Consider the following 16,769-nt stretch of genomic DNA (forward strand, 5'->3'; position numbering starts at 1 on the left):
TGTCACCAATTCCCTTTGTGTTTTGGATTGAAAGCTCTTGGCAGAGCTAGTCACAGCACAGGCAAGCAGGATTTCCCCCTCCCACCTGCTGCTCTGATGGCCAAGCTCTCAGACGCAGGCCTCCTGAGATTAGACTCCTGGGCCTCCTGGGATCCGAGACAGGCAATGAAGCTGCATTGCACAGAGTCAACGCAAACACATTTCCATTACAAGGTACATTAAGGACACTACATTAAAGCTTCAGGGATGAATAGTTAGTGGATGGAATCCCAAGTGGCAGCTATTTAGGGAGAGGGGGACAGGGAAGGTCCCAGCCTTCTTAGATTATTGGATGCAACATTGCATCCCAGAGGAATATCCACTGGCTGGCCCATTAGGTCATGTGCATGCTGCGGAACAGAATGGACTGTCTGAATCTCAGCATGCTCCCGCCTTGTTAGCAGCTAGTAACGCCATCCACTGGCCCATCTGAAATGAGTGCAGGGGTCTCAGGCTAGGCCTCACAGAAAGGCACCCACACCACAGAAACCACCACTGCTGTTTGCACCCTAATTCCCAGCCACAGCACAGAGGCCAGGACTGAATGGGTCATGGAGACTAAACTGCCCCCCATGCCTGGGCGATGGTGCCCCCTCCATGCTGAGCACGTTAACAGCTGTGGGGCGGTGAACATGGGAGGCTGGCCTGGGCTTCTGGGAGTGTACCTTTTCTGCAAATGGAGGGGATGTTATTTGACAAGGCTGTATAGTGGCAGTTCCCTGCGGAATGGAGGGGTGGGGGGAAAAGTAATAGCCGGCTTTAAAAAGGAGTGTGTATAGGCCTAATCCAGAGCCCAGGGAAGTCAATGGAAAAACTCTCATTCCTTTCAAGAGCTTTACATCAAGCCCTATAAAATTTGCGTGGCAGGAGTTGTACATTTAGGCTGAGACTGTCAAAGCCCCCAGAGGAATCTGAGGACACAATCCGATTTACAGTAATGGAAACTGGGCATCCAAAACTGTTAAGACAGCTTTGAAAAATCTCTACCGGCAGTATTAGCTACTAGGGCCTGCAGCACGGCAGTTCCAAAAGCTAGTCAGCCCCTGCAAAAAAAGAGCTCAGTAAGTTCTAGAAACCTGCCCCCTCCGCTCGTGTTCCCAGACTGGTAGAATAAGGAGTGAGGACTGATTGACAGACTGCCTGCGTCTAGCAAAAAGTGGGATGTTGGCACTGGGCTCTGATTACCGCATCAGCAATCAGCCTCTGCCCTGCTGGGGGGACATATTTGTGCATTCTGTACCACCCACTGGAGTCATCAGTTCTCGCAATCAAAGCTGGTACCATGGGATACAGCAAGCAAACGAACGGAAGAGGTGGAATTTTCAGAGCAGATATGAGCAGGATGTTTGGAGGGGAGAGAAAGGCAGATTGGTGCAGTGTGCAGAACTCCACTATGCCAATTTGTTGGTTTTCTAATCATTTTAAATTACATTTCAACTTGATGTCAGATTTTTAATTTGTCAAATTACCTGGAATAATTCTCATCTCACCCATACTGCGCACACAGCTTCCGCTGTAAATTGGCACACAAGTGTAGATGTACCTAAACAGGTGATGGAGCAGTCTGAAGGGCTAATTTTATGCCAAAACCTTTGCAGGAGAGCTGGGCTAAGCTTCCAATGGCTGACATGCCCCATCCTCTCTATTTGAGGCCTAAAGATCAAGTTTTCCCAAGTTCAGATCAAGCAGTAAATTCAGTCCTGAAGCAATTACAACTGAAGTCAGCCATGTGACACCAGGGACAAGTTTGGGTCGGAGAGATAGCAGGCATGCTGAAAAGCAGCTTTTCCACTGCACTTGTCGCCTTGCAGGACACCACTTCCCGAGGCCTGGTTGGTGGTGCCCTGCAACGTTCCCCCCTCCTAGAGTGTTTGCTTTGCAAGCGGGAGCTGTAAGAGGGAAGCCTCCAGGCCTTCAGAACACGTGCCTACAAGATCTATAGCAAGAGGTGGAGCGCTGGGAAGCAAATTCTTCAGTCTCCAGCTCCTCTTCACCAACGGGGAAGGGGAGATGAGGGAAAGATGCGAAACAGCCAAACTCCCCTGCTCAAATTCCACTGCCTCTCACACCTTTTGCCCCAAATGGAGTGAAATCATTGACTGCGGGGGACGGGCGATTCTGGCTCCATTGACACTAATGAGTGTGTTGCCATTGACTTCAATGGGGCCAGGATTTTACCCAGGATTTTCAACAGGGAGTGTGAGATACTCTCTCTCATGCCCTTGGATGGAGCTAAGGTTACAGATTAAAACTACCCCCTGGCTTGGATATGATGTAGGCACATGCACACAGTGTCTTGTTCCCTACCAGCTACTTTCACATCATGTGGGGGTTATATTCTTAGTACCATCCAACAGGAAAAGGGAGTCAATGCGGAACCGTCTATGAACTAAGGCCAGGAGTCCTGGCCCTGCCACTAGGGCCAAGTCACTTCATCTCTCTCTGCCCCGTTTGTAAAATGGAGTGTGAGATACTGATGCAGCTCTTAGGGGTACAGTGGAGGAGTTCACAGCCAAGTATCACAGGACTCAGAGATGGAAAAAGAACCCTTCGGTCACATCCAGCCCTTCTCCCCTTGATCAAGGCTGGGTCATTCCCTACAAACACATTCCCAAGTGCTTAGTACAGTCTAGTTTTAAAGGACTCCCCCCATTTCCCTCAGGAGACTGCCACCCACCCTAACTGACTGTCCATAGACCTTCCGACGCCACAAGGCACTCCTCTGGTGCAGCACCGCTCCTTCTCTCTCTCACCTTGGAAAAGAGGGACAGTCCCTCCCCCCCTTCCTGTTCCTCGGCCATGATTGACATCAGCTGCTGCCGTTCCAAGACAATGTGCATGGCCGTGTCTCCGTCCTCGTCCTCGGCGTTAACATCACTGCCTTCACGTACCAGCAGCTGCATCAGGTCCATGTGACCCTGGGTGACTGCCAGGTGCAGGGGAGTCTGGTTGCGGCTGTTCCTGAGGTTGACATCACAGCGACCCTTAAAGGAGAGAAAAAGCAGCAGAGTCCCAGGACCGCCCCTGCTGAACACTAGTTGCATAGCACAGGGAGAAGACCTGGATTATCAATTCCATCCCCATGCAAGTGCAGTGTAGGGGGGACCCAAATGGGGGCAGCAAACGGATCCTACTCTTCATCCTGGCCCCAAGGTCCAGAAAGCCTCGACAGTCAGGTGATGCAGTGGTTATTACAAGGGAACAAGTGCATGGGACTCTTCTCCCGGCTGGTAATGATCTGGAGGTGACAGCTAGTAAATTACATGACCTGCCAACTGAAGGTCTGGAACAAATCCAGACAGTCACAGACCAGCTCCGAAACTCTACAAAGCAAGACTGAGTCCCTGTGTCTTTTGCTTCAGTTTCCCTCAAGCACTCAGACCGCTGAGAGAGTAGTAGGAAAGTCTCTCTAATGCCAGGAGACAGGATGCAGCAAACACGCAGCTAGCCTCTCCTGAAAGGATACCCTGTTAGAAGGCTCAGCAGTCATTTTGCCAGCACTGGGTCTGCAGAGGACAGCGCTGGCGAGGAATCAGAATGCATTTCAAATTGAAACTGGCTTAGCAGTGGGGACTACACCAGACCTAATAAAATCACCCTAATACTTTGCATTACACAGTGTCCTCTAGTGATCTCTGTGGCAACAAATATTGATTCATAAAGTCACTGAATCCCTATGAGACAGAGGTACCCACCATTGCAGAGGTGGGGGAACAGAGGCAGAAGCACAACAAATCAGAGTCTGAAAGGAAACCCAGGAGTCCTGAACTCCAGCCACCACTTTCTCCAAAGCTAGAACTAGATCCCAGGGTTGAAACACTGCCCCCACCAAAGTCAATGGCAAAACTCCAATTTACTTCCCGACTTCCGGTCCCCTACTTTCACCACTAGAGAATACTGTCCCGAGGGGCAGGAATAGCACCTTGGAGTCAGGGCTCCTAGTCCCCTTTGATCAAGGCTGCAATACTTTCCTCCTAGCCAGAACTTGCAGCAGTTGTCCTAGTGATTCCTAGTCCCTCTGCTCTACACTCTGGACACGGCTCCCTTCCTTTTAGACTCACACCCAGAGAACTGGCGATGACCCGAAACATGAACTTGCTATTTCTCATGCAAGTTATTTACCTCTCTGATTAAAATTTCTGCTACTTCCATGTGGTTATTGAGGGCAGCAAGATGCAGAGCGGTAAAGCCATCTTCCTTTTTAGCATCAACCAACTGCCGGGCTCGTGCCAGAATCTTCTTTATGGCTCTGGGAGGTTAAAGAGATTAAAGGAGAGACCAGAGAGTTATTTGTCAGCAGGAGACTGATGCACAAGAGACAGGTCTGCTTCCTCTGTTGAGCAGTGATTAATGTTCCTTATGTTATAACAGGCAGCGTCATGAGCTGGGACAGTGATCCAGAGAGCTCCATCCATCTTGCAGATTTAATCAGCAAACTCAAACAAAAGCCCTCTGTTTTCTTTTAATAAAGCAGGATAAACTCACAATGTCAGTAATGAGTTGGATGTATCCTCAGACCAGTCTGACGGAGGACACACACAGGGTGGATCTGACCCATTTTTTTCAGTCGTTGTCTGCTATGTCCCACCCCTAATGACTGAATGGTCCAGGCACAGGAGTGGGGCAGATAGTCAAAGGAGATCCGTGATCGGAAGCCATGGGAGGGAGAAGAGGGGGAGGTCTGAGACATGGAAAGAAGGAAGCTGCTCCAAGTGAAGGCACAATGAAAGGAGAAGGGCAAAGGAAGCATTGGGGGCTGCTTCACAATTTTCCATCAAGACTCCCCCCCTCCAAACGGAAAACTGGGTTTTTGACAGAAGAGCAATTTTCTCTGTGGTATAAAACTGTTGTAAAGAATGCCACCCCTCACACTGACACTACTACACTAGCAAAAGTTTCTAGTGTAGACATGGCCTCAGTTTTTGTAGATACACAGAACCATGAGTTATAATGGATCTATGGTGGCAGCTTTATCTAGGCAATCACAACTAGACACACACACTCACTCCATAGACTTCTCCAATGCTTTCAATACAGGTCTCAGACATGTAGCTGGGAAGTTTGTGAGGGGTACAGCATATCTGCAGGTATTGGTCAGGAAAGCAAGCTATTTGTACTTTTACAGATCTCATAATCCTTGAAGAGGCTTCAGACCTCTGCCAGAAATTGCATCAGTATGTGGGTTGCCTTCCAGGGCTCAGAAACAGAGGCTGTTCGGTGCTCACAAGGTAGCAGAGAAGAAATGAACAAATGAATGAAATGTTTCCCTGTCACTTCTCCTGAAAGGAGATCGGATTTTAGGGATGTTCATTGCTCTCTGGGAGCAGAGGGATGGGGCTATTCTCAGCTAATGCTTAGGAAATTGCTTTTTGGAATATTAAGCACCTATTTCTGATTCTACCTGAAAAGACGACTCTGTGGCATTCTGCAGAGCTAAATGCACAGGCATATTGTAGGAGAGAAGGTGGGGAGGGGCAGAAAGGTAGCTGCTTAAGACACTGCTCTGTGTTTGCACTGCTGATAATCACTGATCCTTTGTGTAATGATTGTGGCGATCTCAACCTCATCCTCCCTGACTGAGGAGCCATTTCTGCAGAGAATTAATACTCTGATACAGGACCATGGTGGTTAGAGACAGGAAAAGGATCTGAGAGGCCAAGTCCACCTCCTTTTGCGAGGGCAGGATCTGTCCCCTAACAGGACAATATCAGATACTACAAACTGTTTATGGAGAAGCACCTAGTTCACGCCCAAGGAGAGGGGATTTCCTCTGGGAATTGGCAAAGGGGTGGCACAAGCAAAGGCAGCCAGGGAACCAAGTTCTGCTGGGAGGGACATTTCTGCTCTGTATATTACCATGTCCTCAGCCTCACCCCTTTCCTCAAAAGGCTTTTTTTCATCCCCTTTCCCCTGCCTCGTAGAGAGGCTGCTGCTCTCCCACGCCCCTTTCACCAACCGCGGGTCACTGTGTCCGATTCATCGCCCACAGAGGAGGGAATTCACAGCTCAGACTCAGGCTCTGCTCCCTGTTAGGATTACCCAGTATCTCCTCAGCCCATCCCAGGGGGCCTCCCATCCCATGGGTTTCCCAGTGATGCACCCCGCAGCCTGATCAACAGAGTGACACGCTAAGAGGTCCCTCTTTCACTTACAGCGTGTTGCCCTTCAGTGCAGCATGGTGCAGCAGGTTGAAGCCTTGGCGATTCTGGACTGTGAAATCGATGTTCGGTACTTCAGTGAGGATCTCGATGATGCTTTTCAAATCGGCAGTGATGGCATAGTGCAGGGGGGTGTCATCAAATGAATCCTGCAGGGAGCCACAGCAGAGCACAGGTGACATCAGAGAGGCTCCCCTCCAACAAACCATCCCCGAGGGACTGGCTGAGACAAGGCTACAGGGCCTCTGGTTTGAAGCCAGTGCAGGCCAAACAACCACAAGTCATCACCACCCGATGGCGGTTCGATGGCCTACATGAAATGAATTTGCTGGGCCTCAACCCAGCTCCTAGTAGACAAGCATGCACATTACCGAAAGAGCCACCCCTGCCACTGGACAGCCTTGAGGCTGGCAACCTTGCTGACAGCCTCAGCAGGAAAGCCAAAGTCTGAATGGGTCTGCTGGAGAGTGGGGGGTCTCTCCTTTCACCCCTAGGAGGGCTCCTTATGAGTCGAGGCTGAGGCACACTGACAGGGAAGATGGGCACACTTGTGTAGCCAGAGCCTAGACCATGGGGGACAGACAGAGGCCTTTGGTTTCCTGGGCTGCCAATCTCCTAATTTCACACATCCCAGAAGAAAAACTAGTTAATCGGTCTCTGAAGACTAGTTACAGACCAGTCCAGTAGCCCTAGAAAAGGGACAGGCCCAGTGACTTCACTGCTGCTCTCCCAAGTTCCTTTATACCAGATTGAAAAATAAAATCTCACCAGCCCCTGATATCAAGAACAGGAAGACCCTTCAAATATAATGCAGTTAACAGGTCACCGCTTGCTGGAATAGCAGAAGGTGCTACTGGACTTGGTTAAAGGCAGTGATGCAAGAAGGTTGGTCCAGTCCGATCCACTGTGTCAGTAAGATATTTATAGCTGGTATGCCACACCGGAAAAATACAGGAGGAGAACATGGGGCCGCCCTCCTCCAGTGCGGCTGTACCGCCCCCAGCTCTTCCATGCAGCTGTGTCTAGCATCTCCTGTCTGGGGTCTGTAGGCAGCCCCGCCAGAAGACAGGGCTGGGGGCAGTACTGGTACAGCCGTGCCAGAAGAGCTGCTGGTGTGGGGCTGCCCAGCAACTCCATGTTCCACTACTTTTGCTGCTGCGGTTCCCGGGACAGCCTCACGGTTCAGGGCTCTCCCAGGAACCGCAGCAGCAAAAGGAGCAGAACCCCATGCCAGCCGCTCCTCCAGCGCGGCTGTACCTCCCCAGCCTCAGCTCTGGGGGGCTGCTGTACAGAACCCAGACAGGACTCAGGAGATGCAGCTGCATGGGGGGGCTGGAGGCGGGGCTGGAGGCAGTATAGCTGTGCTGGAGGAGCTGCACGTTCTGTTCCTTTCGCCACTGCAGTTCCTGGGAGAGCCTTGCGGCTCAGAAGTCTCTGGTGCAGCAGGAGGACAGAGCCCCCCACCCCCTAAGGTTGGATCACGGGGAGGGGGGTAGTGCAGGGCCCCGGGCAGAGTTCAAGCGCCCATCCCCTCGACCCCTTAGCTGGTGTAGTGTACCGTTAAGAAATGAATTGTACTTGCACCGCTAGTTAAAGGGGCATTGGCAGAGCTGGGGGGAGAGAGAAAGAGAGACTGAGTGTGTGAGGGAGGCATGGGGAGGGAGGGACCCAGAATTAGAATATCAAGGTGGCTGCAAGTTCTAGGCAGAAGCCAGCTCAGCACCAGAGGGCACTGCCCAGCTTTCAGGACCGTCTTTCACCCCAAACAGTTAAACAGCAAAAATATCGTCAGTGATATGAGGTGTGAAAATAACCTACCGGGAGGTTGACGTCACAGTTGTGCTCACAAAGGATCCGCACGATCTCCGTGAATCCTTTGTTGACTGCGACATATAAGGCTGTGCACTTGGCATTGTTCAACAGGTCTGCATTGGCTCCGTGACTGACAAGCACTCGGACAACCTCAGCTTGATTTCTGGTTAAAAAAAATAAAAAAAAGATTGGCCGCCATGATCAAAAGATGTAGATTCTCTCTCCATCTACAACTATGAGACATGCAACATCATGAATATCTTGGTTCCTGCATCTTTTTCCTGTTGCATAAAGATAAATCCTAACTAGAGCACCAGGTTTTGCTCTCTGTTGGCGTAATGTAAAACTGGAGTAACCCCTGTTGACTTCGATGGAGTTCCTCTGGATTTACACCAGGGGTAATAGAGAACAGAATTCAGCCTCCTGTCTCTCTAGACTGTATACAGCCATTCAAAAAATTCAGTCACCTTCTCTTCCTTTCACACACCCAAACTGTGGTAACCCCCTTTTTCTCCCAAGGTGTTCGTACCATCGAGAATTCACCTTCCCGTGGAGATTGGGGCCTCGTGAAAACCAACCCATGGAGTTTGAGGGCCACATCCTCAGCTAGCATATATCAGTGCAGCTCTATGGTTGGTGGCCTTTCCCCTCTCTGCGGTGCTGGTTCAAACCTAGCTATGCTGATTTGCACCAGCTGAGCATCTAGCCCTTGGCACAGAGCATCAGCAAGGTTACACTTGTACGCAAGGAGAAAAAGTTCCTACCCGAAAGCTGCATAATGGAGAGTGGCGTCCCCCTCTTCATCCTTCAGGTCGATGTTGGCATTAGCCTGCAGTAAGATCTTCACAACCTCCACCCGGCCCAGGTGGGCAGCTACTTGCAGCGCGGTTCTGCCCTGATTCTTTATATCAACCTGCAATAATGGAAGGATCCAGGCACATAATTGTTTAGGAAAGGTCTCACTGTGCACTCAGGCACTGTCCCTGCTCCAAGACTCTGTATCACTTGATGGGAAAGAGAGACGATTACTTGTATTCCACAGCACCCAGAAGCTCCAAGCAGGATCTGACCCCATTGTGCTGGGCATAGGCCATGGAGCTGAAGGGCTGCGAGGAGGCACTTGGCCCACAGCCTGACCACTTTTAAGCACCCATGGGGTGTTTAACTACAGGCAAGCTAGGCAGCTGTCTAAGACAGCAGGGCCAAATATATGCGGGTGACATTGCGACTTGGTGCTTGGCCCTAGCACTTCTACCACAATGACCAAACTATCATATATAATAAATGGGAGAAAGGGGAAGTTGAGAGTAATGAATATAAATCAGGAATTAAGAAAATTGGTAAAGGAAGCAAAGGGACGCAAGGAGAAGACTTTTTATTTTTTTTAAATATTAGGAACAAAAAGTATCCTGACAATGGTACTGAATCATTACTAAATGGAAATGGTAGAATCATCAATCATAGTGCACAAAAGAGAAGTGTTCAGTAAATATCTCTGTTCTGTATCTGTGGGGGAAAAAGACAGATGATATAGTCTCATCATATAACAACACTCTTTCCATTCCACTAGTCTATCTGGAGGATGTTAAACAGAAGCTACTAAAGTCAGACATTTTTAAATCAGCAGGTCCAGATAACTTGCACCCAAGAGTTTTAAAAGAGCTGCCCGAGGAGCTCACTGGATCGTTAATGGTGATTTTCAATACGTTTTAAAGCACTGGGGAAGTTCCAGAAGATTGGAAGAAAGCTAAGGTGCCAATTTTTAAAACAAGTAAACGGGATGACTTGGGTAATTATAGGCCTGTCAGCTTGACATTGATTCTGGGCTGATAAGGGACTTACTTAATATGAATTAAATAAGGATAATGTAATTAAAGCAAATCAACATGGATTTATGGAAAACTGACCCTGTCAAACAAACTTGATACTTTTTGACAAGACTCTGAGTATGATTGATAAAGGTAATATGTTGACGTAATATACTCGGACTCCTGTAAGACATTTGACTTGGCACTGCATGACATTTTGATTAAAGAATTAGAATATAAAATTAACTTGGCACACATTAAATGGATTAAAACTTGGCTAACTGATAGATCTCAAAATGTAATTGTAAACAGGAAATTGTCATCAAGTGGGTGCGTTTCCAATGGGGTCCCACAGGGAACGGTTCTTGACCCTACCCTATTTAACATTTTTATCAATGATTTTATGTTTTCTTCCTGGTCATCATTAAAAGTTTTCAGACGACAAAAATTGAGAGTGTGGTAAATAACGAAGAAGGTAGGTTGCTGCTTCAGAGTGATTTGGAATGGCTACACTGGGGACAAGCAAACAATACACATTTTAATATGGCTAAATGTAAATGAATACATCTACGAACAAACAATGTGGGGCAGACTTACAGGATGAGGGACTCTACCCTGGGAAGCAGGGACTCTGAAAAAGATTTGGGGGTCGTGGTGGATAATCAGCGGAACATGAGCTCCCAATGTGATGCTAAAGTCAAAAGAGCAAATGTGATCATGGGATACATAAATGAGGGAATCCCAGGTAGAAGCAGAGCAGTTATTTTACCTCTGTACTTAGTACTGGTGCAGCTGCTACTGGAATACTGTGACCAGTTCTGGTGCCCACAATTCAAGACAGATATTGCAAAATTGGAGAGAGTTCAGAGAAGAGCCACAAGAATGATTAAAGGGTTAGAAAATAGGCCTTATAGTGACAGTCAAAGAGTTCAATCTATTTATTTTAACAAAGAGAAGATTAAGTGGATGATTGGATTACGGTCTAAGTTTCTACATGGATAACAAATATTTAATAATGGTCTTTTCAATCTAGCAGAGAAAGGTCTAACATACTCCAAGGGCTGGAAGTTGAATCTAGACAAATTCAGACTGAAAAGACGACGAATTTTTGACAGTGAGGGTAATTAACCACTGGAACGATTTTCCAAGGGTTGTGCGGATTCTCCATCACTGCCCACTTTTAAACAGAGATGGGTGTTTTTCTAAAAGTTCTGCTCCAGGAATTATTTTAGGTAAGTTCTATGGCTTGTGAGATACAGGAGATCAGACTTGATAGTCACAATGATCCCTTCTATCCTTGGAACCTATGAATCAGAAGGCTTGCTGTGTCCCCCAAAAGTCTGATGCCCCTCTGCCCCCACACTGAGAACCTCTGTTCTAGGATTTAGAAGAGGGGTGGCACACTGAACTTCACTGTATGCAGCAAATCTATGCCTCCCAACACCACTTTAAATGGCACTGCACAGCCCCAGGTGCTGTACCAGGCTAAAATAAAAAGGCAATTCCTGCCCCAACTAACATATTAACTCATTCCAGACTCCAGTGGTGAAAGGGCACTTCCTGCCAAAAAGGCAGTGGTGCGAGCACAAACCTGGATGCTATGTCAGGAACTCCTGGGTGTCTAATCCCACATCTCGTGCCAAATCCCACATGGACCAGGGGTGATTCTTAATTTCTCTGCCAAAAGAGTAGCCAGCAATACCTCCCTGGCAGGGAAGCAAGAGATCAGATGATGTTCGCACTGGGATTTGAAGGAGGCGAACATGATATAAGCACCAAGTATTCTTAGTCACTCATATTTGCATACCAGGCAGCCTGGAGAGCTAATCGCATTGCTGACCTGCTGCTGAGAGATTTAAGGATCAAGGAGTTGAAGACCAAAGGTCCTGTAGAAGACCAAGACAGGAGGGCAGGGATGCAAATGAAATCAATGAAGGGCTAAGGGGAAAGAGCGAGGGATCTGGCAAAGACTTCATGGCTTGGCAAGTAACATGGAGTTTTTCTGCAGCTGACCCATGCAAAGCAGCAGTTTGTGCAGGTTTCTTTCTTGGGCTTAGACAGGTCAGTGATACTGGTAATGACACACTGGATGCCAATGCATCCCCCTTACGTAAAGGGCGTAACATTTGTATCTGCCCCATTGGTAGCCCCTTGGCAGGCAATTCATCTCACCTTGCCAAGCGAGCCCTTGTATCCACCTGCCTCTGTTTATTAATTGTCTAGTAGAAAGAACAAATCCCTCTCTGAGGTCAGGATGCAGCAGGACTATTCCTGACCTAATCCTGACACTTGGCACTTTCCCATTTCAGATTAGACCCAGTAACCAGTGCCTGGCTATATTCCTTCCCTCCCCACATCCACTAACTTTGCATGTAATGAACTGGAACAATTATCTGGAAGCAAACCATTAAGTCAGACCTTAGATCTCAGCTTCATTATAGTCCTCTCAGAACAGATCCTGGTGTCTGCTAACATCCCATCAATCTGCTCCTGCTTGCCACACGGTCATGGCCTCCACAGGATTTATGTTCCTTTCTCAGCTGCTTCCAAGGACACCGTGCGAAGGCATTCTGCTTTCTAGTTCTCTGGCTTGTGACAGATGCATTTACTCACACACAAAGCTGCAGCTTTTAAGGCGATAGCTAGAATCTTGGGCAATCTGCCAGTTTTTGAATAGGTGGCTACCTAGACCAACCGACCCCAAACTCTACTGGGGAGGCATCGGTAGGCAAACTCTTTTCTTTATTGGCAATGCATTAGGATGAGGGCCACATCATCACATGTGCCTAGTACAAGTGCACTGAGAACGCAAATTGGTACATAGTATTATGGGTTAGCTCTTGTCTAGCACCTTTCATCAACAGATCTCATTATTCCCATTCTACAGAGGTGGGGGTACTGAGAAACTAAATGACTTGCCCAAGGTCACAGAGGAAGGTGATGGTGGAGGTGGGAATAGAACCCAAGGATTATGAGTCCCAGTCCAGTGCCCTGACCACTAGACCATGCTGTTTCAGTAGAATGGTTTCTGTGTTCACGTAATTTATTCTGGGATTGGCTCCACTGGTCTGATCTCACCAGACATCCCTACTCAGTCCCAATGCAGCAGAACATAGCAGGTAGCCAGGGGCTGCATCTCCAGCCATGCTGCCTGGCTCCTGGGAAGATTCAAGCAAAACAGGTCTGTCACTGAAATACATGTTTTTTTAGTTGGTTACCATTAGAAACCGGGCATGTCAGGCTGCCTATGTGAATTCTAAAGAGTGGATAAAAGAAAGGAGAGGGCAGTGTTCAAGCTGGTGGGTCTGTTAGGATCGAGCTTGCATGTACTTCAGTGCATAAGGGAGACTTCCCAGGCTAGATCAGTGGGATTTCCTGCCCATCCCTAACCCAGGCAAGAAGTGCCCTGCTATGACATGGCAGTTATCTTGGCTAATTCCTGGGATAATGCCTCAGCGCCCTCCATTGGATCTCAAAGCAACTCTCACACACCAGGGAATTCAGCCTCCCACACCTGCTGTGAAGCAGTGAGTTCTGGGATCTCCCGTTTGGAAGGGGAGGAAATCTAGGCACACAAAAGGTGTCTCAGATACCACAGCAACTCAGCTCTCGACATCTAGTCCCCTGCTCTAACCACTGGACAATGCTTCCTCTCACGCTACAATGACACAGGGAAATTCTGCATGCTGGAGTTCCACAGTCCTGCCAGGGGGAGCAGAGGACCTCTTGAAGCAGAGACAAGCTCTAGGACTATCAGTTAAAGCAAAAAAACACAGTCACCAGCTGTTAATTCCTTACAGTAGGTGTTAGCAGCCCCCGCCATTTGCTTTACACATTGACAACAAAAGACACGTCAACCTTGGAGGGTTTCTCTGAGACTTACCTTGTCTGGGTACTTTTGAACCAGGTCCTGGACTTTAAGAGCATTGCCATGCGCTGCCTCCATGACCAAGCGCCCTGGATGATCCAACTCCATCTTCTGGCACAGCAGCTTCTCTAGAATGGAGATCAAAGTGCCTGTGTGGGGATGAGAAACAGCCTCAGGTTACATGGTGGCAATGAGCACCTGTGTGTGTAACCACATGGACCCAGTATGGACCTTTGTCCCTCTATAGTGACCAGTCCATATAAAGAGCTTTATGAACTTGTTACTTTACTCCCTCCAGCTAACAGGCATAGTGCTTTAGCTCAAGCAACAGAGGCTGACACATCTAAATCCAGAGATCCCATGTTCAGTGCCTGCGGAAGACCTCTCCCTAAGGGTCATTACATGTGGGCAAGCAATAATATGAATTCCCAGCTTTAGGGAAGGCGGGAGTTGGAAGACAATAAAAGGCTCATATCCTGCAGGAGAAAGGAAAATCCTCACTACGGGGTTTCAGATTTGGTTTCCACTCCCTGCACTTCCCTGGTGTTCCACTTTTTATTTCACTTGTACGGTCAATCTGTACTCCAAGACAATCAACAAGACTTCCCCTTTTTCAAACATATGGCCAGGCTACAGAACTTTTATGAACAGATTTGCAAAACAGAAACCACCACCAAACTCCCGTTTCGCTGCCAGCGTGGGCTGGGCATAGTAATTCTCTGTACCCCTACAGGACCTTGCATGGAAGGATCTGATGGCACATAAAAACATAAATGAATTAAAAACATTCCCACCCCCTGCAAAGTAGGGAAGTATCATTAGACTCATGCTATGGACTAGGAAACTGAGGCACGTGACCCACTGCCAAAATAGCAAGCCTATGAAACAGCCAGGAAAAGAACCCAGGAGTCCTAAATCCTAGTCCTGTGGCTTAGCCTTGAGGTCATTGGTGAACCCTTGATTTGGTTAAAATGGATTTTTGGGACTCTGCTTGGAGAAGGGTGATGTAGCCATTCGCCAGTTAACATCTGACATGTTCTGAAGAGAAATACTATTGTTACCCTAGGAAGATACAGTGGTTATTTTTCAGCCCTGACCAGAACTGGACCACATCTCCCTCCTGCTCTCTCACTTTTGGATTCCTTGGTGTTCTCTGTTGTCATGAGGTTTGCATCCTCATCTCTCTGGTAGGCCGTGAGACAAGCTGGGTTAAAGGTCCAGGATTGCCCTCCAACAGACACTCTCAAGTCTCCATCTCCAAACACCTTGATCACCTTGCCAATGTGCCCTAGAGTCTGCAATGAGAAGAGATTTTTTTTTAAGTTTTAAAAAGGAAAGCAACATATTTCCTGCTTTTCAAAACCAAGGTAATGCATCTAAGGGTGGATTCCCAGGCAGCATTCTTAGTGTGTGAAGAGAAGCATTCAATGACACACCACAGATGACAACTCCCACTTCAAGAATACACAAGTGTTGTCAACAGCTTCTTGTTTGGTTGTATACATAACTGATGTCTTTCCACATACAAGGGGAAGAGGGTCTCCAAGATACAATACAAACGTCTTGAGAGGAAGCCAGTGAAACAACAAAGCATGGATACAGAACCGTAAGAGGCAGACAAAGCTGGCAGTCTCTGCTGTGCATTTTCCTGCTTATGGAGCACCATGTATTCTGCACTTTAACCCCATGAGTCTGATCAGAGGAGCGTTTTCCATTTGCAATGGTTTGTCCCTCACCCTTGAGAATTAGAGAAGAAATAGAAGGAGACATTAAATTTGTTTGCTTAGAATATCAGCAGAATTTCATTTTAAACTCACTGGTAGCCATCTCCTTTGGCCGGTGTCCCTCCCTCCCCCACTCACCCTTTGCCCTCATTTTCTGAATGCAGCTGTGGGGTGGCATTGCTGACGACCAGACTCATTAAGCAACATTATTTCCGAAAGCCATTAGCATGCCCACGTCTCCATGCACTGACCAATAGGAGGTGCTAAAAAGCAAGGAGGCTCGCATATCCAGCCGCTAACGTTTTTCTTAATGGATTAGAAATTGCAAGTTACTGGACTGTCTTGGAACTGGAGCGCACTCACAGGTGCCATTTCATCTGTCCACTCCCCATGACCAGCTTGGAATCGCTTCACTGTTTCCATATCATCTATCACACGGACAACATCATCAACCCAAAAGGTGTTGAGCTAAAAGAAAGAGAAAGTCATTTGCTTTTAGGGGATGAAACAAACAAACAACAAGGCATTAACAAAAAGGGAAAAAAAAGATAACCCATAACAAAAACAATTCCATAAAGCACTAACCTTTGCAAAAACATCTGTCATGTTATTTGAAAAAAGCCACGTGCAGGAGTAGGCAGGGCAAATAGTTTAAGGGCAGCACAATTTTCTTTTGCAGCCACTCACATGATTTTATGCGAATGAATATCAGCTGGGATTGCACAGGGATTTCCCCAGGTCTGCCCCCTCTCCATGCCAGATGCAGCACTCAGAGTTCAATGACATAGTTAGCTCTGTTACTGGTATTAACTTTGTTTGCTATTTCCACCAGAAATGGGAAGTCAGAGATCATCCATTTCCTTCTTTTGCCAGATGCTCCTGCTCTGTGGAGCGGGAACATACTTGTCCATCTATGCCTGTCATCCACATAACCAAGTGTATGTTTAAACCCATCCACATTCCAAGACCCAGATCACTTTAGGGAAGGCTGGCAACCTCAACTTTATAAAGCAGGGCCTCGAGATGGGAGGAGTTGGACAAAAAAAAGACTTGTATGTGTCAGAGCATTCAGGCAGAGACGGGAAGGGAAGCCAGAAGTGACCGAAGAACGTGGCAAGAAAGCGTGTGAAGCCAAGAGAGCAGGAGGAAAGAAAAGGTTAGTTCCAGTTTGTCAGGTGCTTTGAGGATGACAGTTGCTTGCTAAGGGTTAAGTGTTATTGCCAGAAGCCAGGAAGAGCTAAAGATCAGCAGCCTAGACAAGACACACAGGCACAGCAAATGTGGGGAAGAGAGAAGCAACTGAAGGAGACGACCAGAAGGAATTGCCGAAGACGAGCGAGAGGCTAACATGCCTGCATGG

At 47.8% G+C, this 16,769-nt stretch overlaps 1 protein-coding gene across 7 annotated transcripts in view; it reads right to left on the minus strand.

Annotated features, from left to right (window-relative positions):
* Positions 1–16,769, minus strand: part of MIB2 (MIB E3 ubiquitin protein ligase 2) — a 100,108-nt gene that overhangs the window by 10,872 nt on the left and 72,467 nt on the right. For all 7 annotated transcript variants that reach the window (XR_007770822.1, XM_050931910.1, XM_050931912.1 and 4 more), the window contains 8 exons: positions 15,773–15,877; positions 14,818–14,980; positions 13,701–13,834; positions 8,774–8,922; positions 8,016–8,172; positions 6,192–6,346; positions 4,162–4,288; positions 2,793–3,023 (listed from right to left, as the gene is read on the minus strand). Coding sequence is in view for 6 of the 7 variants with exons in the window: in XM_050931910.1 (XP_050787867.1) it covers positions 2,793–3,023; positions 4,162–4,288; positions 6,192–6,346; positions 8,016–8,172; positions 8,774–8,922; positions 13,701–13,834; positions 14,818–14,980; positions 15,773–15,877 (1,221 nt within the window). In the remaining variant the exon portion in view is untranslated. The remainder of the gene's footprint in view (positions 1–2,792; positions 3,024–4,161; positions 4,289–6,191; positions 6,347–8,015; positions 8,173–8,773; positions 8,923–13,700; positions 13,835–14,817; positions 14,981–15,772; positions 15,878–16,769) is intronic.

The sequence above is a fragment of the Gopherus flavomarginatus genome, chromosome 21 (genome assembly GCF_025201925.1).
Source record: "Gopherus flavomarginatus isolate rGopFla2 chromosome 21, rGopFla2.mat.asm, whole genome shotgun sequence".
In the NCBI taxonomy this organism is placed as follows: Eukaryota; Metazoa; Chordata; order Testudines; family Testudinidae; genus Gopherus; species Gopherus flavomarginatus.